We start from the raw sequence: 27,476 nt of genomic DNA, 5'->3' as shown, positions 1-27,476 counted from the left end.
AAATTCTTTTACTGCAATCCTTCTTGTTTCTTTCTTATTTGAACACCACGATCACATCTCTCTCTCTTGTTTTTCTTTCCTTCGAAACCCCTTTGTTATCCGTCAAGGACCATTCTACGTTGTTGTTTCTTTCTTGTATGACGAAACCACCAACACCCTTCCTCCACTTACAATCACCACGAAACCCATCACCACCTTCATAATCAATATCGAACACCATTTCCCCACTCTTCAACCGTATACAATGATTATCCTACATCACCACCTTTTGATACAATTAACTACTTCTTTTCATCTTCCTGTCACCAACAAAACGAACTACAAATCACCATATGCTACAATCATATTGTTATTATTATTATTATTATTATTTTCTTCTATTTCCATTTAACAGAAATACATAAAACTAACCATGCATCAACGATTGTTCCATTTCTTCTGATGTCGTTTCTACTTCCTTTCGAACACCCTTTTGTTTACCGTTATTGATCGGTTTACATGCACGCACATACATGGACACCTTCATCTTAAAACCGTAGCACCCCTATTACCGCCACCATTTATTTATTTTGTTTCCTTGTTTTTCCTTTTCGTTGCTTCAGTTTGACCCAAACAAAACCGCACGCCATTCTTTGTTTTCTTTGTTTCTATCTCAGTAAAAAAAAAGTGGATTAATATAAATATGACGGGTCATAGTTTGAAAATATAGCAAATTGGTCATTGGATTCTAATGCATTACAGTCTAATTATGCTAGTGGGGCAATTGAAAATTCATGGCCGACCATGAAGGGGCCACCTTTTAGGAAGTTCTTTTTTTTTATGATCAGCACATTATCCCAAATAAAATAAAAATGAGGAGAACAACTTGTTGATAACTACTTTCAGCTGAAGTATTCTGCAAACCGAATTGGGCCAAGATAATCCAAGTGTTTCGATTGGGTTATTAAAAATTCTGTTTCCTTTAGGCCGTGAATTGGGTCACCACGAGCAACCCACCATGTTTCTGTTCGATCACAACACAAATATACACATTATTTAAATATACGATTTGATGATGTTGTGATTTGAATGATAAGACAACGACGATGATCATGATGTTACGGATGAGATGATGATGCAGTGATAATCGAAAATGATGATGCTTCATGGCGATGATGATGATGATATAATGATCTAATGGTGATGATAATAATAACTGATAAATGAAGAAGAAAAAGTAACAGCTGGAATATTTAGGATATATTGATTTAGGGTATTACTTAAAACAGAAAAGAGATAGCAGAGGAATGGCTGGGATGTGTGGCTGCTAAACGAATGGTCCTGGGTTCGAACCCAGGCCACTATTTTTTTATTATCATAAAACTTCTGATGTTGGGCTTGTTCTCTGTTGGGCCGAGTTAATACAAAATTCGGTTGGGCTTGAAAACGAAAATACGGGTCATATTTATATCGACGAGATTTAAATCAGGAAAACATATACGGAGTAATGGTCTTCGGTGTTAGTGGGTTTGCGAGAGGTCTCGAGTTCGAGCCCGGTCCAGGGCATTCTTTTTATGAAAACTTCTAAGGTAGTCTTATTTATATTATTATTATTATTAATATTATTATTATTATTATTATTATTATTATTATTATTATTATTATTATTGTTATTATTAATATGATTCCTATTATTAATCTTATTACTATTATCATAATTAATTATTGTTATTATTAAGATAGTTATTATCGTACCAACATTAGTATATGAATATATGCATAAGTAATATTATCATTATTATTAATGTTATCACTAAGTATTAACAATAAGTATTATTAATATTGGTACCACTACCATAATACAATTTATTATTATTATTATCATATATATATTTAGAATTACAAATAATTAGTACTAAGTATTATTAAGTCTTTGGAATTAGATTCAAAACTAATGTTTTATTGTAAAAATAATATAACTTTTTTTTTTTATTGTTAGTATCATTAATATGATTCTTAAAATCTTTATTATTAAAATTATCATATAACCTTATTATTAAAGTTATTAACTTTATTAAAACTTTCATTTTTATTATTAATATTACTATTATTACTATCATTATTATTATTATCCTTAATCTGGTATTTTCATGATTATTAATTCTTGCAAACGAAAGATTGTTATATAAAAGTATATTTAATATAAAACCTAACTATACTAATATTGTTATTTATTTAAAATATATAAATTGACATATATAAGTTATTAATATAAAAACCATAACATTAATAATAATATATATACTTGTTGATTACAAGTACATGTGTTAATATATATATATATGAATGATATAGGTTCGTGAATCCGAGGCCAACCCTGCATTGTTCAATATAGTCATATGTATTTTTACTACAAAATACATTAGGTGAGTTTCATTTACCTTTTTACCCTTTATATTTTTGGGCTGAGAATACATGCGCAACTTTTATAACTGTTTTACGAAATAGACACAAGTAATCGAAATTACGTTCTATGGTTGAATGATCGAAACTGAATATGCCCCTTTTTTAGTCTGGTAATCTAAGAATTAGGGAACAGACACCCTAATTGACGCGAATCCTAAAGATAGATCTATTGGGCCCAACAAGCCCATCCAAAGTACCGGATGCTTTAGTACTTCGAAATTTATATCATGTTCGAAGGAGGATCCCGGAATGATGGGGATATTCTTATATGCATATTGTGAATGTCGGTTACCAGGTGTTCAATCCATATGAATGATTTTTATCTCTATGTATGGGATGTGTATTGAAATATGAAATCTTGTGGTCTATTAAAATAATAGAAATGATTGTTATGATAAACTAATGAACTCACCAACCTTTTGGTTGACACTTTAAAGCATGTTTATTCTCAGGTATGAAAGAAATCTTCCGCTGTGCATTTGCTTATATTAGAGACATTACTTGGGGTCATTCATGACATATTTCAAAAGACGTTGCATTCGAGTCGTCGAGTTCATCAAGATTATTATTAAGTCAATTATAGCTAGATATATTATAAAATGGTATGCATATCATCAACTTTCGATGTAAGGAAGTTTGTCTTTTCAAAACGAATGAAATGTTTGTAAAATGTATCATATAGAGGTCAAATACCTCGCGATGTAATCAACTATTGTGAATCGTTTATAATCGATGTGGACTTTGTCCGGATGGATTAGGACGGGTCTTGACACTCTAACCGCGTTAACTCACACAGGAAGGAAATTCGTTTGGGCAACCGAATAAGAGTCCGCGTTTCAAATCTTGAAGAAAAAGTTAACCACCACTCTTATCTTATATCTCCCCGAGGGCAATGATGATTTTGTTGTATATTGCGATGCTTCGAAACATGGTTTTGGGTGCGTATTGATGCAACGAAAGAAAGTTATTGCTTATGCTTCCCGACAATTGAAAATCCATGAACGGAACTACACGACACATGACGTTGAACTCGGAGCCGTCGTCTTTGCACTCAAAATGTGGAGACATTATCTTTATGGGACCTAAGTAGACGGCGCCGTCAATGACGATTTTGTCGGGTCGCTACAGATGGTATCAGAGGCGTCATCTTTGCACTCAAAATGCAGAGACATTATCTTTATGGGACCAAAAGTACCATCTTCACCGATCATAAAAGTCTCCAACACATCTTCGATCAAAAGCAACTAAACATGAGACAACGACGGTGGATTGAAACTTTGAACGATTACGATTGTAAGCTTCGTTACCATCCGGGAAAGGCAAATGTAGTAGCCGATGCCTTAAGTCGAAAAGAAAGAGCGGTGCCTCTTCGTGTCTGAGCTTTAAACATCACCATCCACACCAACCTTAATAGCCAAATTTGTGTAGCCCAAGACGAGGCTCTCAAGGATGAAAACGTCTCTCTCGAACGCTTGAACGTCCTCGCCTCTCGATTCGAAGTTAAGGAGACCGGACTCCGATATTTCGCCGGAAGGATTTGGGTACCTAGTTATGGGGACTTACGAAGCATTATTTTAGACGAAGCCCATAAGTCAAGATATTCGATTCACCCCAGTGCCAATAAGATGTACCACGATCTCAAAGAACAATATTGGTGGCCGAACATTAAAAGGGACGTTGCTACCTATATTAGAAAGTGCCTAACTTGCTCCAAAGTCAAAGCCGAACATCAAAGACCGTCCGGACTACTTCAACAACCCGAAATCCCACAATGGAAGTGGGAAAGAATAACAATGGATTTTATCACAAAACTACCAAGAACGGCGAGCGGTTATGATACTATTTGGGTTATTGTAGACCGTCTCACCAAATCCGCCCACTTCCTAGCCATGAAGGAAACCAACAAAATGGAGAAACTTGCACAACTTTACATTAAAGAGATCGTAGCCCGTCACGGTGTACCTTTATCGATTATATCTGACCGAGATGGTCGTTTTGTTTCTAGATTTTGGCGTACCTTATAAGAAGTGTTGAGAACGCGTTTAGACATGAGCACTGCATATCATCCACAAACCGATGGACAAAGCGAACGCAAAATTCAAACTTTGGAAGACATGCTACGATCTTGCGTTATCGACTTTGGAAAAGCTTGGGACAAGCACTTGCCTCTCGCTGAATTCTCTTACAACAATAGTTACCACGCGAGTATCAATGCCGCACCTTTCGAAGCCTTATATGGTCACAAATTTCTTTCACCTCTTTGTTGAGCCGAAGTAGGTGACACACAAATCACCGAACTCAAACTCATTCATGAAACGACTGAGAAGATCGTTCAAATCCGGGATAGGCTTAGGACGGCTCGTAGTCGTCAAAAGAGCTATACCGACATCAGACGCAACGACCTCGAATTTCAAGTCGGTGACCATGTAATGTTAAAAGTCGCACCTTGGAAAGGTGTAATCCACTTTGGGAAACGTGGAAAACTAAATCCGAGGTATATTGGTCCTTTCAAAATTTTGGAACGTGTTGGACCCGTCGCTTATCGTTTAGATCTTCCGCCTCAACTGAGCTCCGTTCATCCTACTTTCCATGTATCAAATTTGAAGAAGTGTTTTGCCGAACCCGGACTCGTCATCCCTCTCGAGGAGCTTACCATTGATTACAAACTTCATTTTATAGAGGAACCGGTTGAAATTGTGGACCACTCCATCAAAACGCTAAAACAAAGCCGAATTTCAATTTTCAAGGTCCGTTGGAACGCCAAAAGAGGACCCGATTTTACTTGGGAAATACAATATCAAATGAAAATGAAGTACCCTCATTTATTAGTGGATTTGGAAATGCAAGATCCCGAGGAAGAAACAACGACTACTACGCCTACTTAAATTTCGGGACCAAATTTCTTTTAAGGAGTAGGTAATGTAACATCCCGCCTTTTTTCGTTTACTTTCAGTCTATTTATTTTAAAGTCCGTTATATAATTATAACACTTACCGTTAATACGCGTTCTTAAAATATTTCGTTTAGGTAATTCACGCATCCGCTTTTAAACTCGAGGGACTAAACTTGCCAAATGACCAAAGATGTTACTAGGTCAATGTAGTGACCCGAACTTTTTCATAATTATATATATTAAATGATATTTAATATTAACATGATTAAATGTTTCCAACATGTTAAGCAATCAAACTTGTTAAGACTTGATTATTTGTTATGAGTTTCATGTAGACAATGGACCACCCAAGTTGACCGGCGATTCACGAACGTTAAAACTTGTAAAAACGACATGATGTTATATATATGGATATATATATGGTTAACATGAGATTATGTTATGTAAGAATCTCACTAGGTATATTAACAATGTGTGATATACATAAAATGAGAATATTGAATTATGAAACTCGAAACGATATATATAACGATTATCGTTATAACAACGTCTTACTAAATACATATGTATCATATTAAGATATTGTTACACTATATTTAACATGATAAAATGATAATTATATATATCATTAAGTATATTAACAATGAACTACATATGTAAAACAAGACTACTAACTTAAGAATTTCGAAACAATATATATATACGTAACGATTATCGTTGTAATAGTATTTTAACATATATATATATATATATATATATATATGATGTTAAGATATATTTATACACCATGTTATTATGATAACATAACAATTTAACATCTTATTTAAGTACTATAACAATGGGTTAGTTACATTTAACAAGATAGTTAACTTAAAGGTTTCAAAACAACACTTTCATGTAACGACTAACGGTGACTTAACGACTCAGTTAAAATGTATATACATGTAGTGTATTGATATGTATTAGTACACTTTTTAAAGACTTCAAGACACATATCAAAGTACTTCTACTTAACAAAAATGCTTATAATTACATCCTCATTCATTTTCATCAACAATTCTACTCGTATGCACTCGTATTCGTACTCGTACAATACACAGCTTTTAGATGTATATACTATTGGTATATACACTTCAATGATCAGCTCCTTAACAGCCCACTTGAATCATTAAACATGTGAGAACCATCATTTGGAAACTAGCATGAAATATCTCACAAAATTACAAAAAATATTATAAATCATTCATGAATGATTTACATGAAAACAAACTTACACACCCTTTATATCTAATCCATATACCAACGACCAAAAACACCTACAAAAACTTTCATTCTTCAATTTTCTTCATCTAATTGATCTCTCTCAAGTTCTATCTTCAAGTTCTAAGTGTTCTTCATATATTCTATAAGTTCTAGTTTCATAAAACCAAGAACACTTTCAAGTTTGCAAGATTACTTCCAAGCTTTCTAATCCATTCCAAGTAATCATCCAAGATCAATAAATCTTTGTTATTTACAGTAGTTTATCTCTATAATTCAAGGTAATACTCATATTTAAACTTTGATTCAATTTCTATAACTATAACAATCTTAATTCGAGCAGAAATGTTACTTGAACTTGTTTTCGTGTCATGATTCTACTTCAAGAACTTTCAAGCCATCCAAGAATCTATTGAAGCTAGATCATTTCTTGTCACTTCCAGTAGGTTTACCTACTAAACTTAAGGTATTAATGATGTTCATAACATCGTTCGATTCATACATATAAAGCTATTTTATTCGAAGATTTAAACTTGTAATCACTATAACATAGTTTAGTTAATTCTAAACTTGTTCGCAAATAAAGTTAATCCTTCTAACTTGACTTTTAAAATAAACTAAACACATGTTCTATATCTATATGATATGTTAACTTAATGATTTAAAACCTGAAAACACGAAGAACACCGTAAAACCGGACATACGCCGTCGTAGTAACACCGCGGGCTGTTTTGGGTTAGTTAATTAAAAACTATGATAAACTTTGATTTAAAAGTTTTTCTTCTGGGAAAATGAATTTTCTTATGAACATGAAACTATATCCAAAAATCATGGTTAAACTCAAAGTGGAAGTATGTTTTCCAAAATGGTCATCAAACGTTGTTCTTTCGACTGAAATGACTACCTCTTATAATATTGACTTGTAACCTGTATTTTCGACTATAAACTTATACTTTTTCTGTTTAGATTCATAAACTTAAGTTCAATATGAAATCATAGCAACTTGAATCACTCAAAACGGATTTGAAACGAAGAAATGACGGGTAAAATAAAATTGAATAAATTTGCTAGTTTTAGCTACGAAAATTTTGTAACAAATCTAGACTAAACATATCCTAACTAAATTATATTGTATTATACATATTATGAAATCTTGGAATACCATAGACACGTATACAATGTTTTGACATATCATATCGACCCATCTATATATATATTTCGGAACAACCATAGACACTCTATATGCAGTAATGTTTGAGTTAGCTATACATGGTTGAGGTTGATTCCAAAATAATATATATACTTTGAGTTGTGATCGAGTCTGAGACTTGTAGACACTGGGTCGTGGATTGATTCGAAATAATATATATTGCTTTATTTCTGTACATCTAACTGTGGACAACTAGTTGTAGGTTACCAACGAGGGCTGCTGACTTAACAAACTCAAATCATTAAAACGTAATAAAAATGTTGTAAATATATTTTGAACATACTTTGATATATATATATATATATATATATATATATATATATATATATATATATATATATATATATATATATATACATATACATATTTGTTATAGGTTCGTGAATCGACTAGTGGCCAAGTCTTACTTTCGGCAAAGTAAAAATCTGTGAAAGTGGGTTATAGTCCCACTTTTACAATCTAATATTTTTTTTGGGATGAGAATACATGCAGCTTTATAAATGTTTTACAAAATAGACACAAGTACGCAAAACTACATTCTATGGTTGGATTATTTAACCGAATATCGCCCTTCAAGTCTGGTAACCTAAGAATTAGGGAAATGGCCCCTAATTGACGCAAATCCTAAAGATAGATCTATTGGGCTTAACAACCCCCATTCAGGTTATGGATGGTTTAGTACTTCGAGATTATTATACAGACGAGAGGTTATGTTTTGGGGATATTCTATGCATTAAGTTAACGTTGGTTACCAGGTGTTCAACATATGAATGATTTTTATATCTATGCAGTTTGCGAAATGCCTGATATGAGATGTGTTATAAAAATAAAATCTTGTGGTCTATTATTATGATTTGATAATATATAGGTTAAACCTATAACTCACCAACATTTTTGTTGACGTTTTAAGCATGTTTATTCAGGTGATTATTAAGAGCTTCCGCTATTGCATACTAAAATAAGGACAAGATTTAGAGTCCATGCTTGTATGATATTGTGTAAAAACTGCATTCAAGAAACTTATTTTTGATGTAATATATTCTTATTGTAAACCATTATGTAATTGTTGTGTGTAAACGATATATTTTAGATTATCATTATTTGATAATCTACGTAATGCTTTTTAAACCTTTATCGATAACATAAAGGTTATGGTTGTTTTAAAAATGAATGCAGTCTTTGAAAAACGTCTCATATAGAGGTCAAAACCTCGCGACGAAATCAATTAATATGGAACATTGATAATCAATATGAACGAGACATTTCAGTTGGTATCCGAGCGTTGGTCTTAGAGAACCAGAAATTTACATTAGTGTGTCTTATCGAGTATGTAGGATGCATTAGTGAGTCTGGACTTCGACCGTGTTTACTTGAAAAACGATTGCTTAACATTTTTGTTGGAAACTATATTTTGTTAACATGTAAATATTATGTGATATATTAATCTCTTAACGTGTTTGATATTGTGTGTTAGATGTCTACCTCTAGTACAAATCCCATCGACTCACCTAATAATAATGAAGAGTCAAATATAGTTTGAGAAGATTCACAAATTCTCGAAGAGGAACCGGAAGAAGAGGAAACGGAAGAAGAGGAACCGGAAGAGGAGGAACCGGAAGAAGAGGTTCCGGAGGAGGAAATATTAGGAACCACAGAAAAACAGACAAATAAAAGAAAACCCTCAACTAATGGACCAAAATTAATAATGGACAATGGCATTTCCGCCGAGGAAGCAAAATATTGGGAAGATTACCAATTTTTCGATGAATCGGATCCCGATGAGGATTTCGATGATGTTATAGAAATTACCCCGACCCAATTTGAAAAAGCAAAAGAAAATAATAAGGGAAAGGGCATCAAAATAGAGAAACCTGATTCCAACCCCGATGAACTTTATATGTATCGTCAACACCCGTATTTTTTAAGTTGTAACAATAACCCGAGAACCTCTAAGCCACCAGGTTTTTCTAAACCATTTGTGAAAACAGCGGCTCGTATTAGAGGAACATCATATATCCCTAGAAAATTAGCAAAACAAAACAGGTCCGAAGAGGAAGAAACTAGTGAGTCGGAATAAAGAGTTGTAATCATGAGGTGTAAAATATGTAAAATAAGTGTGCTTATACTTTTCTTGTTGTATGTGAAAATTGCTTGTATTATTTGATAATTATCTTTTACGAATCTAACTCTCGTCTATTTTTACAGTATAAAAACAAAAATGGATGTTAAGGATAGACAACCAAAAATTTTAGAAGACCTACCCGGGGACATGATTGATGAAATCTTGTCTAAAGTCGGTCAGAATTCGTCGGCACAATTATTTACTGCAAAATTAGTGTGTAGAACATTTGATGAACGTTGGGGTATATCACATTGGGGACACATTGGGGACAGCGCAAGTTACGCCGTGTTTTCTTTAAAGCGTTAAATGCGGGGAACCCAAATGCAATTTTCCACTACGGGTTGAGAACCTATTTTGACTCAACATATTCCAACCTAGGACTTCATGAGTTAGAAAGAGCTTCTAACCTGCAACATAAAGAAGCATGTTATGCTTACGGGTTAGTGATGTTCGCTTTTCACCAAAGTGAGAAAAAGAACATCAGATTACGACTGTTAAATAAAACATTCCCACAAGTGACGGATTCAGTAGTTGTGGTGAGAAACAAGGTTTTTAGATTATTACGGGGCTGTTGGGCATTACGAAACCCTCGTCCTTTTGACGATGTTATAACATGCTGCCTAGCCAACGGTCATAACGGTTATTTTCTACAAGACCAAGGATGGGAAGTAGTCTTAGTAAAACCAGAATGCATGACTTGTTTCTGAACTTATGAATTACGTGTTTTTATTGCCTTTGCTGAATAACTTGCGTATTAACTACGATTGTTATCACAACTATTTTGTATCAAAGTGATTGTGTGCTATACTTCATGCTATATGTATAATAGCGGTATTGTAAGTTTGTAAATTTTTGTATAAAAGTTTGAACGCGAAATATTATTATAATCAGTTTTTCATATAGAATTGTAGTAGTTGAATGGTATATTAGCTACTAAGTATGAACTTAACGGGTAGGTACTACCCGAATTAAAACTATAAAATGCTAATATGAAGAAAAAGCTTTTATAAATGAGTTCATATTATGCTACGAAATACTATTGACTACTCTTAATATTCTATATGATTAACTTAATTCTTTTGGGCTATTTTTGAAGGAAATGGCACCGATGACTCGTCAGAATTTGAACATGAGCGAGGAAGACTTCCGTGTTTTCCTTGCAGCAAACATAGCCGCAGTACAGGCTGCAATGCAAAACAACAACAATAACTCTGAATCTAGCAATGCAAATAACGCCACAAGAAATCGTGTAGGATGCTCCTACAAAGAATTCATTACCTGTAAACCTCTGGAATTTGATGGAACCGAGGGTCCAATCGGATTGAAATGGTGGACCGAAAAGGTTGAATCGGTGTTTGCCATAAGTAAGTGTACTGAAGAAGAAAAAGTAAAGTACGCTACGCATACCTTCACAGGTACTGCGTTAACATGGTGGAATACCTATCTAGAACAAGTGGGACAAGATGCTGCGTACGCACTACCGTGGTCAGCATTCAAACATCTGATGACTGAGCAGTATCGTCCCAGAAGCGAGGTTAACAAGCTAAAAGTAGAGCTTAAGGGATTACGAACCCAAGGATTCGATATTACCACATACGAATGACAATTCACGGAGTTATGCTTATTATGCCAGAGAGCGTTCGAAGATGAAGAGGAGAAAATCGACGCATTTGTAAAAGGGTTACCAGAAAGGATCCAAGAAGATATAAGTTCACACGAGCCTGCTTCCATACAAAAGGCGAGTCGAATGGCTCATAAACTCATAAATCAGATTGAGGAAAGAGTTAAAGAGCTGACGGCCGAAGAAGCCAACACGAAACAAATCAAGAGAAAGTGGGAAGAAACCAGTGACAAGGGTCACAATTTTAACAATCAACACAACAATCACAACTACAATCGCACCAATTTTCGCAACAACAAACGCAACAACAACAACCACCCCAGCAACAACTACAACAACCGTTTCAACAACAATAACAACCGCAACAACAATAATCCCAACAATAACAACAAGAGGCAGAAACCATGTCAGAGGTGTGAAGGATACCATCCGACTGGGCTCTATACGGCAGTGTGTACTAAGTGTAAAAGAAATGGCCATGGTACGACAAAGTGCGAAATCTACGGATCAATGGCTAAGGGAACAAATAATGCCGGAACAAGTTATGCCGACATTACCTGTTTCGGATGTGGGAAGAAGGGCCATTACAAAAATGTGTGTCCAAATCAGGGGGATAGTAATGGGCAAGGCTGAGGAAGAGTCTTCAACATTAATGCGGTTGAAGCGCAGGAAGACCCGGAGCTTGTTACGGGTACGTTTCTTATTGACAATACATCTGCTTATGTTTTATTTGATTCGGGTGCGGATAGAAGCTATATGAGTAAGGATTTATGTGCTAAAATAAGTTGTCCATTGATGCCTTTGGATAATAAATTTTTACTCGAATTAGCAAACGGTAAATTAATTACAGCAGATAAGATATGTCAGAAGCTAGAAATTAAACTGGTTAGTGAAATGTTTAAGATTGATTTGATACCAGTAGAGTTAGGGAGTTTTGATGTGATAATCGGCATGGACTGGTTGAAAAAGGAGAGAGCGGAAATCGTATGTTACAAAAATGTGATTCGCATTGTAAGAGAAAAAGGAAAACCCTTAATGGTGTACGGAGAAAAGAGCAACGCGAAGCTAAATCTTATTAGTAATTTGAAGGCGCAAAAACTAATAAGAAAAGGTTGATATGTTGTTCTAGCACACATCGAAGAAGTCAAACCCGAAGAAAAGAATATCAATGATGTTCCCGTCGCAAAAGAATTTTCCGATGTATTTTCGAAAGAATTACCGGGACTACCTCCATACCGATCTGTTGAATTTCAAATAGATCTCGTACCAGGAGCTGTACCAATAGCTCGTGCTCTATACAGACTCGCACCCAGTGAAATGAAGGAACTCCAAAGCCAATTACAAGAACTCTTAGAGCGTGGTTTCATTCGACCAAGCACATCATCATGGGGAGCTCCTGTTTTGTTTGTCAAGAAGAAAGATGGTACATTCAGGTTGTGTATCGACTACCGAGAGTTGAACAAACTTACCATCAAGAATCGTTACCCACCAAGAATCGACGACTAATTTGATCAACTACAAGGTACGTCAGTTTATTCGAAGATTGATTTACGTTCCGGATATCATCAAATGCGGGTGAAGGAGGATGATATTCCGAAAACAGCTTTTAGGACGCGTTACGGTCATTACGAGTTTATGGTTATGCCATTTGGTTTGACTAATGCACCAGATGTGTTCATGGACCTTATGAACCAAGTGTGTGGACCATATCTTGACAAGTTTTTCATTGTTTTCATCGATGACATACTTATCTTCTCAAAGAATGATCAAGAGCACGAAGAACATTTGAGAAAAGTGCTAGAGTTCTTGAGGAAAGAAAAGTTGTACGCTAAGTTTTCAAAGTGTGCATTTTGGTTGGAAGAAGTTCAATTTCTCGGTCACATAGTGAATAAAGAAGGTATTCAGGTGGATCCGGCAAAGATTGAAACCGTTGAAAATGGGAAACCCCGAAAACTCCGAAGCATATACGCCAATTTTTAGGACTAGCTGGTTACTACAGAAGATTCATCCAAGATTTTTCCAAAATAGCAAAACCCTTAACTGCATTAACGCATAAAGGGAAGAAATTTGAATGAAAGGATGAGCAGGAGAAAGCGTTTCAATTGTTGAAGAAAAAGTTAACTACGACACATGTATTATCATTTCCTGAAGGGAATGATGATTTTGTGATATATTATGACGCCTCAAAGCAAGGCCTCGGTTGTGTATTAATGCAACGAACGAAGGTAATTGCTTATGCATCTAGACAATTGAAGATTCACGAGCAGAATTATACGCCGCATGATTTGGAATTAGGCACGATTATTTTTGCATTAAAGACTTGGAGGCACTACTTATATGGGGTCAAAAGTATTATATATACCGATCACAAAAGTCTCCAACACATATTTAATCAGAAACAACTAAACATAGCGTAGGTGGATTGAGTTATTGAATGATTATGATTTCGAGATTCGTTACCATCCAGGAAAGGCGAATGTGGTAGCAGACGCTTTGAGTAGAAAGGACAGAGAACCTATGCGGGTAAAAGCTATGAATATAATTATTCGTACTAACCTTACTACTCAAATAAAGGAGGCGCAGCAGGGTGTCGTAAAAGAAGGGAATTTGAAGAATGAAATACCCAAAGGATCAGAGAAACACCTTAATATTCGAGAAGACGGAACCCGGTATGGAGCCGAAAGAATTTGGATACTAAAGTTTGGAGATGTGAGAAAAATGGTACTTGGGGAAGCACATAAAACCAGATACTCAGTACATCCCGGAGCGGGAAAGATGTACAAGGACCTCAAGAAACATTTTTGGTGGCCGGGTATGAAAGCCGATATTGCGAGATATGTAGGAGAATGTTTGACGTGTTCTAAGGTTAAAGCTGAACATCAGAAACCATCAGGTCTACTTCAACAATCTGAAATCCCAGAATGGAAATGGGAAAATATTACCATGGAATTCATTACTAAATTGCCAAAAACTGCAAGTGGTTATGATACTATTTGGGTAATAGTCAATCGTCTTACCAAATCAGCACACTTTCTGCCAATGAGAGAAGATGATAAAATGGAGAAGTTGGCGCAGTTATATTTAAAGGAAGTTGTCTCCAGACATGGAATACCAATCTCTATTATCTCTGATAGGGATGGCCGATTTGTTTCAATGTTTTGGCAGACACTGCAACAAGCATTGGGGACTTGTCTAGACATGAGTACTACTTATCATCCACAAACTGATGGGCAAAGTGAAAGGACGATACAGACCCTTGAAGACATGCTATGAGCATGTGTTATCGATTTCGGAAATAGTTGGGATTGACACCTACCGTTAGCAGAATTTTTCTACAATAACAGTTACCATTCGAGTATTGAAATGGCGCCGTTTGAAGCACTTTATAAAGTGCGGGTCTCCGATTTGTTGGAGTGAAGTGGGGGATAGACAGATTACGGGTCCAGGGATAATACAAGAAACTACCGAGAAAATCATCCAAATTCAACAACTATTGAAAACCGCCCAGAGTCGACAAAAGAGCTACGCGGACAGTAAAAGAAAATATATAGAATTTGAGATTGGAGAGATGTTCATGCTTAAGGTTTCACCTTGGAAAGGCGTTGTTCGATTTGGTAAATGGGGGAAACTAAATCCAAGGTACATTGGACCATTCAAGATTATAGATCGTGTCGGACCAGTAGCTTACCAACTTGAGTTACCTCAATAACTCGCGGCTGTACATAACACTTTCCACGTCTCGAATTTGAAGAAATGTTTTGCTAAAGAAGATCTCGCTATTCCATTAGACGAAATCCAAATCAACGAAAAACTTCAATTCATTGAAGAACCCGTCGAAATAATGGATCGTGAGGTTAAAAGACTTAAGCAAAACAAGATACCAATTGTTAAGGTTCGATGGAATGCTCGTAGAGGACCCGAGTTCACCTGGGAGCATGAAGATCAGATGAAGAAGAAATACCCGCACCTATTTCCAGAAGATTCGTCAACACCTTCTACAGCTTAAAATTTTGGGACGAAATTTATTTAACGGGTAGGTACTGTAGTGACCCGAACTTTTCCAAAATTATATATATTAAATGATATTTAATATTAACATGATTAAATGTTTCCAACATGTTAAGCAATCAAACTTGTTAAGACTTGATTATTTGTTATGAGTTTCATGTAGACAATTGACCACCCAAGTTGACCGGCGATTCACGAACGTTAAAACTTATAAAAATGACATGATGTTATATATATGGATATATATATGGTTAACATGAGATTATGTTATGTAAGAATCTCACTAGGTATATTAACAATGTGTGATATACATAAAAATGAGAATATTGAATTATGAAACTCGAAACGATATATATAACGATTATCGTTATAACAACTTCTTACTAAATACATATGTATCATATTAAGATATTGTTACACTATATTTAACATGATAAAATGATAATTATATATATCATTAAGTATATTAACAATGAACTACATATGTAAAACAAGACTACTAACTTAAGAATTTCGAAACAATATATATACATAACGATTATCGTTGTAATAGTATTTTAACATATATATATGATGTTAAGATATATTTATACACCATGTTATTATGATAAAATAACAATTTAACATCTTATTTAAGTACTATAACAATGGATTAGTTACATTTAACAAGATCGTTAACTTAAAGGTTTCAAAACAACACTTTCATGTAACGACTAACGGTGACTTAACGACTCAGTTAAAATTATATACATGTAGTGTATTAATATGTATTAGTACACTTTTTAAAGACTTCAAGACACATATCAAAGTACTTATACTTAACAAAAATGCTTACAATTACATCCTCATTCATTTTCATCAACAATTCTACTCGTATGCACCCGTATTCGTACTCATACAATACACAGCTTCTAGATGTATATACTATTGGTATATACACTTCAATGATTAGGTCCTTAGCAGCCCATGTGAGTCATTAAACATGTGGGAACCATCATTTAGCAACTAGCATGAAATATCTCACAAAATTACAAAAAATATTATAAATCATTCATGAATTATTTACATGAAAACAAACTTACACATCCTTTATATCTAATCCATATACCAACGATCAAAAATACCTACAAACACTTTCATTCTTCAATTTTCTTCATATAATTGATCTCTCTCAAGTTCTATCTTCAAGTTCTAAGTGTTCTTCATATATTCTATAAGTTCTAGTTTCATAAAACCAAGAACACTTTCAAGTTTGCAAGATTACTTTCAAGCTTTCTAATCCATTCCAAGTAATCATCCAAGATCAAGAAACCTTTGTTACTTACAGTAGGTTATCTCTATAATTCAAGATAATACTCATATTCAAACTTTGATTCAATTTCTATAACTATAACAATCTTAATTCGAGCAGAAATCTTACTTGAACTTGTTTTCGTGTCATGATTCTACTTCAAGAACTTTCAAGCCATCCAAGAATCTTTTGAAGCTAGATTATTTCTTGTAACTTCCAGTAGGTTTACCTACTAAACTTAAGGTAGTAATGATGTTCATAACATCATTCAATTCATATATATAAACCTATCTTATTCGAAGATTTAAACTTGTAATCACTAGAACATAGTTTAGTTAATTCTAAACTTGTTTGCAAATAAAGTTAATCCTTCTAACTTGACTTTTAAAATCAACTAAACACATGTTCTATATCTATATGATATGCTAACTTAATGATTTAAAACCTGGAAACACGAAGAATACCGTAAAACCGGACATACGTCGTCGTAGTAACACCGCGGGCTGTTTTGGGTTAGTTAATTAAAAACTATGATAAACTTTGATTTAAAAGTTGTTCTTCTTGGAAAATGATTTTTATTATGAACATGAAACTATATCCAAAAATCATGGTTAAACTCAAAGTGGAAGTATGTTTTCCAAAATGGTCATCAAGACGTCGTTCTTTCGACTGAAATGACTACCTCTTATAATATTGACTTGTAACCTGTATTTCTGACTATAAACTTATACTTTTTCTCTTTAGATTCATAAACTTAAGTTCAATATGAAACCATAGCAACTTGAATCACTCAAAACGGATTTGAAACGAAGAAATGACGGGTAAAACAAAATTGGATAAATTTGCTAGTTTTAGCTACGAAAATTTTGTAACAAACCTAGACTAAACATATCCTAACTAAATTATATTGTATTATACATATTATGAAATCTTGGGATACCATAGACACGTATACAATGTTTTGACATATCATATTGACCCATCTATATATATATTTCGGAACAACCATAGACACTCTATATGCAGTAATGTTTGAGTTAGCTATACATGGTTGAGGTTGATTCCAAAATAATATATATACTTTGAGTTGTGATCGAGTCTGAGACTTGTAGACACTGGGTCGTGGATTGATTCGAGATAATATATATTGCTTTATTTCTGTACATTTAACTGTGGACAACTAGTTGTAGGTTACTAACGAGGACTGCTGACTTAACAAACTCAAATCATTAAAACGTAATAAAAATGTTGTAAATATATTTTGAACATACTTTGATATATATATATATATACACATACATACATATTTGTTATAGGTTCGTGAATCGACCAGTGACCAAGTCTTACTTCCGGTAAAGTAAAAATCTGTGAAAGTGAGTTATAGTCCCACTTTTACAATCTAATATTTTTTTTGAGATGAGAATACATGCAGCTTTATAAATGTTTTACAAAATAGACACGAGTACGCAAAACTACATTCTATGGTTGGATTATTAAACCGAATATCGCCCTTCAAGTCTGGTAACCTAAGAATTAGGGAAATGGCCCCTAATTGACGAGAATCCTAAAGATAGATCTATTGGGCTTAACAACCCCCATTCAGGTTATGGATGGTTTAGTACTTCGAGATTATTATACGGACAAGAGGTTCTGTTTTGGGGATATTCTATGCATTAAGTTAACGTCGGTTACCTGGTGTTCAATATATGAATTATTTTTATCTCTATGCAGTTTGCGAAATGCCTGATATGAGATGTGTTATAAAAATGAAATCTTGTGGTCTATTATTATGATTTGATAATATATAGGTTAAACCTATAACTCACCAATATTTTTGTTGACGTTTTAAGCATGTTTATTCTCATGTGATTATTAAGAGCTTCCGCTGTTGCATACTAAAATAAGGACAAGATTTGGAGTCCATGCTTGTATGATATTGTGTAAAAACTGCATTCAAGAAACTTATTTTTGATGTAATATATTCTTATTGTAAACCATTATATAATGATCGTGTGTAAAAGGTATATTTTAGATTATCATTATTTGATAATCTACGTAATGCTTTTTAAACCTTTATCGATAAAATAAAGGTTATGGTTGTTTTAAAAATGAATGCAGTCTTTGAAAAACGTCTCATATAGAGGTCAAAACTTCGCGACGAAATCAATTAATATGGAACGTTTATAATCAATATGAACGGGACATTTCAGTCAAATGGTCAAACCATCATCTCTTTCACTCATTCACCTCCTCACTCTTTTACTACTTCCACTTTATTCTCTCAAGCACCAAATCAAAGATTCATCATCCATTTCAAATCTAGCAAGCATCAACTCAAAAAAATTACATATTTGGAATCCTTGCATCTTCCTCTTCGAATCCATACCAACTTCATTACATTTGGGTAACTTTCTAAAAATACTAAATTTCTTGTTCTTGATCTTTTAAACTTAAAAGTGTATTAATTAGTGTCTATGGCTCAAGTCTAACATGGATATGTTAATCATATGCTCGATCTTGTTATTTTGAGTAACTAGCATGAACTTGAAATGGGTGTGCTTGATTTTGAGTTTTGGATGTTTATATGTTGTTAGATGTTAAAAGTGCATGTATTAAATGTGTTACTAGCATCACTAGCTTCAATTTGGTATGTAGGTTGACATGGAAAAGCTTCATAAACATAATTGTTAAATTTGTGATTTTGAGTTAGGGTTTAATAGAAGTAAAATAAACTTTTGATGCATTGAATGCTTTGCAATATTGTTTGTAAGTGTTTAGTTGTATTGTATGCGTAATTACCTACGAAACGGCGTATCACATGTGTGCATTTAATTCCCGAATCATCAAAGTGCATTTATGAACTTGAAAGCATTTATGGTGGACATTTAATGAACTTTCAATTTGGATTTGATTATTATAAATTTTGATTTTTGATTGATGAAATGTGTTTTGTTGTGTTCCTCGTCAAATTACCTTTCCAACGATATAAGATACGTGTCTTGAATGTTTACGGTTCGTTAATTGTGTTTGAATGAAATTTGGTTTGGGACTTAGACTTTTGAAACGAGCCAGGCACCAGCTCCAGTTGATTGCCGCGGCGCGGCCATCCTATGTCGTGGCGCGACATAAGCCGTGTTCAGCGGCTGTTCACCTTGGCACTTTTACAAAAAATTCTAACTATGCTACCCACCTCCGATTACCATGTAATTTGTTCTAACATGCTTATATATGATTAAAAACCTCAGAAAAATAGTTCGAGACCCGACCCGAACGTGTTGACTTTTTCGTTGACTTTGACTTGACCAAAGTTGACTTTTGTTCAAACTTAACCAATACTTATTTAAACCGTTCTAATCTTCTTGTATACTTGTTTCTTGCATGAAACTTGACAACTTGATTCACATGTTATATAATCGAGTCATAACGAGCCATAGGACTAATTGAACAACTTTGACCGACCGTGTTTACCGATATTGATACAACCTAATTGTTTATGTCAAGACTAGCATTCGTTCTTGCACACGTTACTTTGTGAAGTACATTTATATCCGTGCAATCAAGGTGAGATCATAGTCACACCTTTTCAACAACTTTTACTCTTTAAACTATGGGATGAGAAACATATACATATCATACTTTTATGCTTTGAACACAAGTACGAAAACAAACATTCCACGTGCGAGTTAGAACAAAAATGCCTCAATTCAATTATCATTAGTTACACTTGCAGGGTGTAAACGTGAACTTATGTTATGTGATCACATGGGCTTGATAAACCCTCATTCGGACTGTCCCCTACCGTTAGCGGATGAAATATATTTTCGAGTATATAGTGTAAGTTCTAACACTATGATAACGGGGTTCGTGAACAGTTAAGTCTTGATAATTGGGTGCTCCACAAACGTATAACAACTTTGGAATGAAAACAATTTAGATAATCAACGTTATGGCAATACAAAATCTTGTGGTTCAAAAACAACGTTTACTATTACACCTATGATTTCACCAACGTTTTTCGTTGACAGTTTTCTATATGTTTTCTCAGGTCCTTGAACGCTAAGTGATACATGCTTCCGCACTCTATTTTCATATTTGCTTGGATGTCGAGTATACATGCATACGTGAAGCGTCTTTTGACTTTACTAAATCATGTCGCATAGGTTTCATTTGTACGTTAACATTGTAATGTAACTAGTCGTTGAACTACTTTTGTAAACCTTGAAACATCTTTACTTATAAAATGAATGCGACATACTTTTGGTCAAACGTTATTTAAAGACTTATGACCACGTAACGGGACCTAAGTAGACGGCGCTGTCAACGACAATTTTGTCGGGTCGCTACATATTACATTAAAACAACAACAAATTTGAGAAATTTGACACAAAAATCACTATTTGATAAAACCTAACATAAACACCCAATTTGATCCAAATTGACAAAAAATCTTTCCTTGTTCGAACTCTTGAAATCACTAGACACTGATTACAAACACAATTCAACACCCAATATCAAGATTTAGCACTTTAGGGTTTCAAAATGAGAGGATGTTAGGTACAATAGTGTTTGGTAAAGTTTCTAGAGAAAGAAAGAAACGAGGAAAAGAAGCAGCTAGTCACACTTAATGGGTTAAAACCCCATACCCCACCTCACACGGGTATTTATCAGTTATCTGATATCTTCTATACTTCGTTATGCGGCCCTAACGGAGTCCAAATTAAGTAAACAAACCTATTATGTGACGCTTGCCACAAACTGATCTTAACCAAATAATCAGATAACATTAAGTATTAATATAAATTAAAAACACAATAAGGCACATAATAAACCCTAAGGGCAAAACTGTCATCTTACATATAGCTCGAGTTTCTGTCTGTTACAAATATATTGATGTACTTAACTTGGTCAGAATAAATGAACTACATTTATTCTCCCAACAACCTCTTTCAATTTTCATCACAATTACTATTTTTCTTGTCATAAAAGCCTACATTACAACCTTTTATGAGACGTGTTTTGCATACATAAGTAACGTAATTAATCATGTAATGAGAATCTATACTTGAATAATAATAATAATAATAATAATAACAACAACAACAACAACAACAACAACAACAACAACAACAACAACAACAACAACAATAATAATAATAATAATAATAATAATAATAATAATAATAATAATAATAATAATAATAATAATAATAATAAACAATTACTAATAATAATAATAATAAAGTTTGCTTAAAAATTGAGTATTTATATTTTTAATATTAATTATTAGTAATAACAAATGTCTTTTGAAATTGTTTTAAAATTAAAATACAATTATCATACGAATGTTGTACAAATGCTTCAAAGTTTGTACATGTGTTCATGGGTGTTTTATAAAAAATTGTACAATTTATTTTAAAGTTTGTACATATGGTCATAGGAGTATTTTATCATAAGGTTGTACATAATATTTCAAATATTATACATATGATCATGAAGGTGTTTTATCATAAGGTTGTACATAATGTTTCAAATATTGTACATATAGTAATGTGTGTGTTTTATTATAAGATTGTACATAATGCTTCAAATATTGTACATATGGTCATGTGATTGTTTTATTATAAGATTGTACATAATGCTTCATATATTATACAATTAACATGTTAATATTTTTGTTAAATACAATTAGTTATTTTAATAATATCAACATAAAGGTTTAGAATTGTTTTCTTTATTTTTAATTTTTTTAAGCTTAAATAATTATTAGTTAGGACATCATTATTATAGAGATTTATTAGATAATATAGAAGATTATAAACAGAAGTATAATGAATGATAGTTTCTAATGACTTTTTATTAAAAAAAAATCTCAAAACATTATTTGTTCAAAATTTCTAAACACACACGAGTAACATGTTTCCTCAAAACACACCTACCACCTAACACGATTTCTTTTCTACCTTTATATTCACAATATTTTATGGTTAGATTTTCTTTGTTGTTGTACTTTAATTTCTGCATATAAACCATAACAAATATTTTTTGTTTTTCTTGTAATATCTTTTTTTGAACAAAAACAAATATATTTGTTAGGGTTTATGTGCAACAACAATACCCAATATCCAAGGTCGAAGAAATCGGAACTCGGGAAGTTCTCGGCGGGATCATTTCTAGGAGTTCTCGGAGAACTCCGGGAGAACTCGGGGAGTTCTCAGTGGTTGACTTTCGTTGAATTTTAGGATAATTTTTATGATACCCGAGATTGAACGAGATTTGACGGTTTGACCGAGATTTGACCGATTTTTGGCCGAGAAACTCAATTTATTGATCGTTGACCGATTAAACCGGCCGTTGACCAATTTTAAGCCGATTTCAAAATGAGAACTCGACAGCAACTCTAAAACGATTTCTCGGCGAGAACTCGACCGATTTTTACGATCTTTGCAACCTTTCCAATATCATACATGTGAGATTTGAGAGATGTGAGATGTAGACAATAATTCATCTGCCTTATAATAGAAAATAAGTCGTTTCTCTAACTATGAGTCAAGAAAAAATTCTCCACCCACCGGAAGATAAAGTCATCTATCTCTCCACTCCAGAGTAGAGAGATTGCTTCCGTGAGGACCTCCGGAAATAAAAAATAAAAAAATTAAAACTGAAATAAAAATAAAAATAAGAAAATAAAAAATAAAATAAAAGAGACGACATGAAAATGGTGGAATCAAATTTTCATGAGTTTAAAGTCTGTCTGATTCAATTTAGACTCTAAGCGGCAGTCAAAACGCTAATAAATCGACGGTTGATGTTGCCTCAATCAATAGAGCCAAAAGGTATTGAAAACCGAACTCGAAAGGAATGTCTGGTGGCAGTTCTTGCGCAAGCAAAGAGCCAACCACCCGTGATAAACCAAAATAACACTCATGTACCTTTACGTTAGACATTCTCAAAACCACATAACTAAAAGAAAAATCAACCAAACTTAAGAGCAAAAAATGTCGTCCTCAGCTATAATGATCCCAATATACACCGAACGATGCTAGGATTTGTTAGGTTTTATGTGCATAAGTAAAATACATCGAAAAAGAATATTTGTCTGATCATAACCTTTAAAGTTATACTCAAAAAATTATTTAATTAGCTATAAATAGAAGAAGAAAAAAAATAAAAAAAATAAAGTAAAAAATCATCATATTTTCTCTACCAAACAAAATCAAAATAATGGTCGGAGAAAACGATAACTTAATTTCTTCAAAAAGTATCCACGCAGTCATCCTTTTATCACCAAACTCAAAATGAAGGCGTCTTTTAAAGCTAAATACGACGCCGATAAAGCCACCGCCGCTTCCGCCGTCACCGTCGCTTTCAACGCCGGCGATGTCAAACTACGCGCTTCTATGACTGATGCGACTGTCGTCAACGGCCCTAGCTTAAACGGCTTAGCTTTAGCCGTTGAAAAACCTGGATCCTTTACCATCGACTATAATGTCCCCAAAAAGGTAGTTACTGTTAGATCAAATACATATACCTATAATCATATTCATGTGTAATTATATATATTGATGAATTTGATGACTCTATATGTACAAGTTCTGTGAGTGTGTGTGTGTGTGTGTTTATATTAGGTTTATGGTTCAATTTTAGAATTAATTTTAGATTATGGCTATGTATGTGAATTTATGTTATGTTTGTTGATGATATTGCTTTTATTGATGCTGTGCTGTATTATCAAATCTAGGTATTGTATGCAAAAGTTATATCTATATATATATCTATGTATATCTATATTATTTTACACTTTATATACACACTGAAACACATAATGAATTGCATTTTGTTGGCACTACATAACATCAGGATTTTGTTCAAAATGAAGAATGACATATAAAACCTAAACAACTTCCATTAAACTGCTCATTTCGAGCTCTATGCCTTTTTTAAACAATTAAAGGTATCTGAGCTATTCTTTTGCACGATTAATCGAGTCTGATTGTAGTTTTCTTTTTTCCGTATTTAAAAAGGCAATTAGGCTGCATATCAAGTCTGTGTACATGTAATGCTAGCAAATATTCCGTATATGTTTATGTCGATAAGTTTGTTTCTGCTTTCTGATTAAAGTATTTGTGTGTACTTTAAGTTTATAATTGAGTTGCAATTTAGCACCACTGAACTCTAGAATGTTGTTTACCAAAGCAACATACGCACCATAGGCTTTGTACACTGTGACAAATATAATATGTGGTTGGTGACTGCAAGTCAATGTGTTTTATAGACTTAAATCAAAGTCTATAAGTCTGTTTTTGTTTTCTGTAAAAAGTATTTGTGTGTACTTTAAATTTATATTTGAGTTGCACTTTAGCGCCCCTGAACTTCAGAATGTTGTTTACGAACAGTTTTAAGCGACATATGCACAACAGGCTTTGTACACGGTGACAAATATAATATGTGGTTGGTGACTGCTTTAAGTCAATGTGTTTTATTGTTTCAGTTGGTTACGTAGAATGTATGTATACACATATGTCTATATATGTTTATTTTTAGATTTAGACTCTCTGTATTATTGACTTATTGTAAGTGTAACGTCTCTTGTTCAAGAACTCATTTTTTGGTCGGGATTTTCAGGACTTCAGGTTTATGTTCATGAACACAGTCAAAGTTTCAGACAAACCTTTAAACTTGGTTTACAGTCACAGCAGGGGAGATCAACGGACTATGCTTGATGGAACACTAGTAATTGATTCAGCCAATAAGGTATCGGCTAATCACGTGCTTGGTTCAGGTAACTGCAAGTTTAAGTACACTTATGTTCATGAAGGGCTGACTACATTTGAGCCCAGCTATGATTTGGCCAAAGATTCTTGGGATTTTGCGGTTTCTAGAAAGGTTTATGCAGATCATGTGTTAAAGGCTACTTATCAGACATCCAACCAGAATTTGGCAGTGGATTGGTCAACTAAGTCAAAGTTTATTGGATCCTACAAGGTAATACGCCATGGTTTCTTTATTTTAATTGTTTTGTTGCCTGCCTTAATAGTAGTAAGGGTATCCATATACTTTAAACACCTCACTTGCACTTTAAAAGGAGATTTGTCAGCTTTTTTTGGACTTTTAAAAGGTTAAGCATTTTTAAGATGTTCTTTCCATGTTATTGTATTATATATTCTTATAATGATGACTCGTAAACATGGCTATAAAGTTGCATCCTTTAACCATATTGACCTATTTTACTTGGATATACTACTCATATAGAAAGAATGCGGCCTAGCCGTATATATAAAACATAACGCTAGACATGCTCCAGGCCCCACTTCTCATATGCATGCTTTTGTTTCCTTTTTCTTGTAAGTGTTTCGTTAGCAACTCTATATCTTACCTATATGGAGTGTCTCTTATGATTACCAATAAGTCGATGAACTCATGTTACTTAAAGCACGTTTTTATGCCGAGAAAATAAGTACATTTCAATCTTTTTATATAGGGGGCCCAATGTTTACTTAAACTGGTTGTTTATATGTATATCATCGTTTCGGATCCTTCTTGGGTGGACCATGTGATTTTCTTTGAAATGTTGTACAGTATGTTCTTGAAGCTGATAATTTTAATAGAAAAAGCCTCTTAGTTCAAGTTTCTATAAATTAATTATGCCAACCCCTGACTCCATCATCAGATTTCGTGCTAGTTCTTCATTTTTTTTTAAATTGCCACCTATTGGAGGAAAAATATAAGAGTTTTCTAGTTATATTCTGCATCTGCAGTGTCTCAAAGGGATGGAACATATATTATGAACCCATCTGGACAATGGCAACCACTAATTATTTTAAAACTTGATAATGCTGAAATCATGTGTGTTTTGTAGATACTTAAAATTACTAAATATATTATCTTCATGCTTACTGCTTTACTAACCGCAAATCTTATACAACTTATGCTAGGTTTTGGCGCTTTTCAACTTGGATGATGGACTAAAAGTCCCACGACTAACTGCTGAGAGCACGTGGGATTTTGAGATGTGAAACTTTGTTGCAGTCTCTTTTAGAGTTGCTAAAGAATATACCTAATGAATGAATGGTATCAGTTTACTTGTTAACTTCGTATGATCATTTCCATTAAATGATGTAGTATTGTTTACGTACTTTACGAAACTGCTCATAAGTATCCTTGTCTAAACGATTGGTTTCATATTGAGCCATAAGACTTGACTTATATTCCCCCTTAGTTTCTTGATCTTTGTTTTGATCTCAGGGATTTCTATACCAAATAAACCTCATTGACAATCCAATATCTCGTAAATCCATGTACGCTTTAACTAGAAAACACTTTTTTCTTTGGAACAACATCATTTATTTATAAAATAAACCTCTCTAGCAAGCTACTAGAAGAGGATAAAAAAGAAAGTTACAACGGCCTCAAAAGCCAATTGTCTCAAGGCATATTACATTTGCTTCTATATTTAATCCATTATATTTGATCCATGAAAAAAGAAAAAGTTTGAAATTGATCGAATATTGAACTTTCCCTTAAGCGTCCTCCGTTGAAGATAACATCATTCTGATAATGTCAAATCATCCAAAAACAAGCAGAGGCAATAGCATAGACATTATTCTTGCTTTGGAGTTTGGACATCGG

At 33.6% G+C, this 27,476-nt stretch overlaps 1 protein-coding gene across 1 annotated transcript; it reads left to right on the top strand.

Annotated features, from left to right (window-relative positions):
* The first annotated feature begins 24,055 nt into the window (after positions 1-24,055).
* Positions 24,056-26,937, top strand: LOC139893930 (outer envelope pore protein 24, chloroplastic-like). The gene is made up of 3 exons (XM_071877130.1): positions 24,056-24,349; positions 25,473-25,832; positions 26,783-26,937. The coding sequence occupies exons 1-3, from the start codon at positions 24,146-24,148 to the stop codon at positions 26,861-26,863; spliced, it is 645 nt and encodes a 214-aa protein (XP_071733231.1). The 5' UTR covers positions 24,056-24,145; the 3' UTR covers positions 26,864-26,937.
* Positions 26,938-27,476: the final 539 nt, after the last annotated feature.

This window comes from Rutidosis leptorrhynchoides, chromosome 2 (genome assembly GCF_046630445.1).
Source record: "Rutidosis leptorrhynchoides isolate AG116_Rl617_1_P2 chromosome 2, CSIRO_AGI_Rlap_v1, whole genome shotgun sequence".
Classification (NCBI taxonomy): domain Eukaryota; kingdom Viridiplantae; phylum Streptophyta; class Magnoliopsida; order Asterales; family Asteraceae; genus Rutidosis; species Rutidosis leptorrhynchoides.
Note: the sequence above shows the minus strand (reverse complement) of the source record. Positions and strands in the feature narration are given on the sequence as shown.

Excerpts from the sequence above, each read along its gene's own strand:
- LOC139893930 (XM_071877130.1), top strand. The coding sequence starts at position 24,146 with ATGAAGGCGTCTTTTAAAGCTAAATACGACGCCGATAAAGCCACCGCC. Across the intron at positions 24,350-25,472 it reads ACTATAATGTCCCCAAAAAG|GACTTCAGGTTTATGTTCAT; the intron begins GTAGTTACTGTT and ends CGGGATTTTCAG. Across the intron at positions 25,833-26,782 it reads AGTTTATTGGATCCTACAAG|GTTTTGGCGCTTTTCAACTT; the intron begins GTAATACGCCAT and ends AACTTATGCTAG.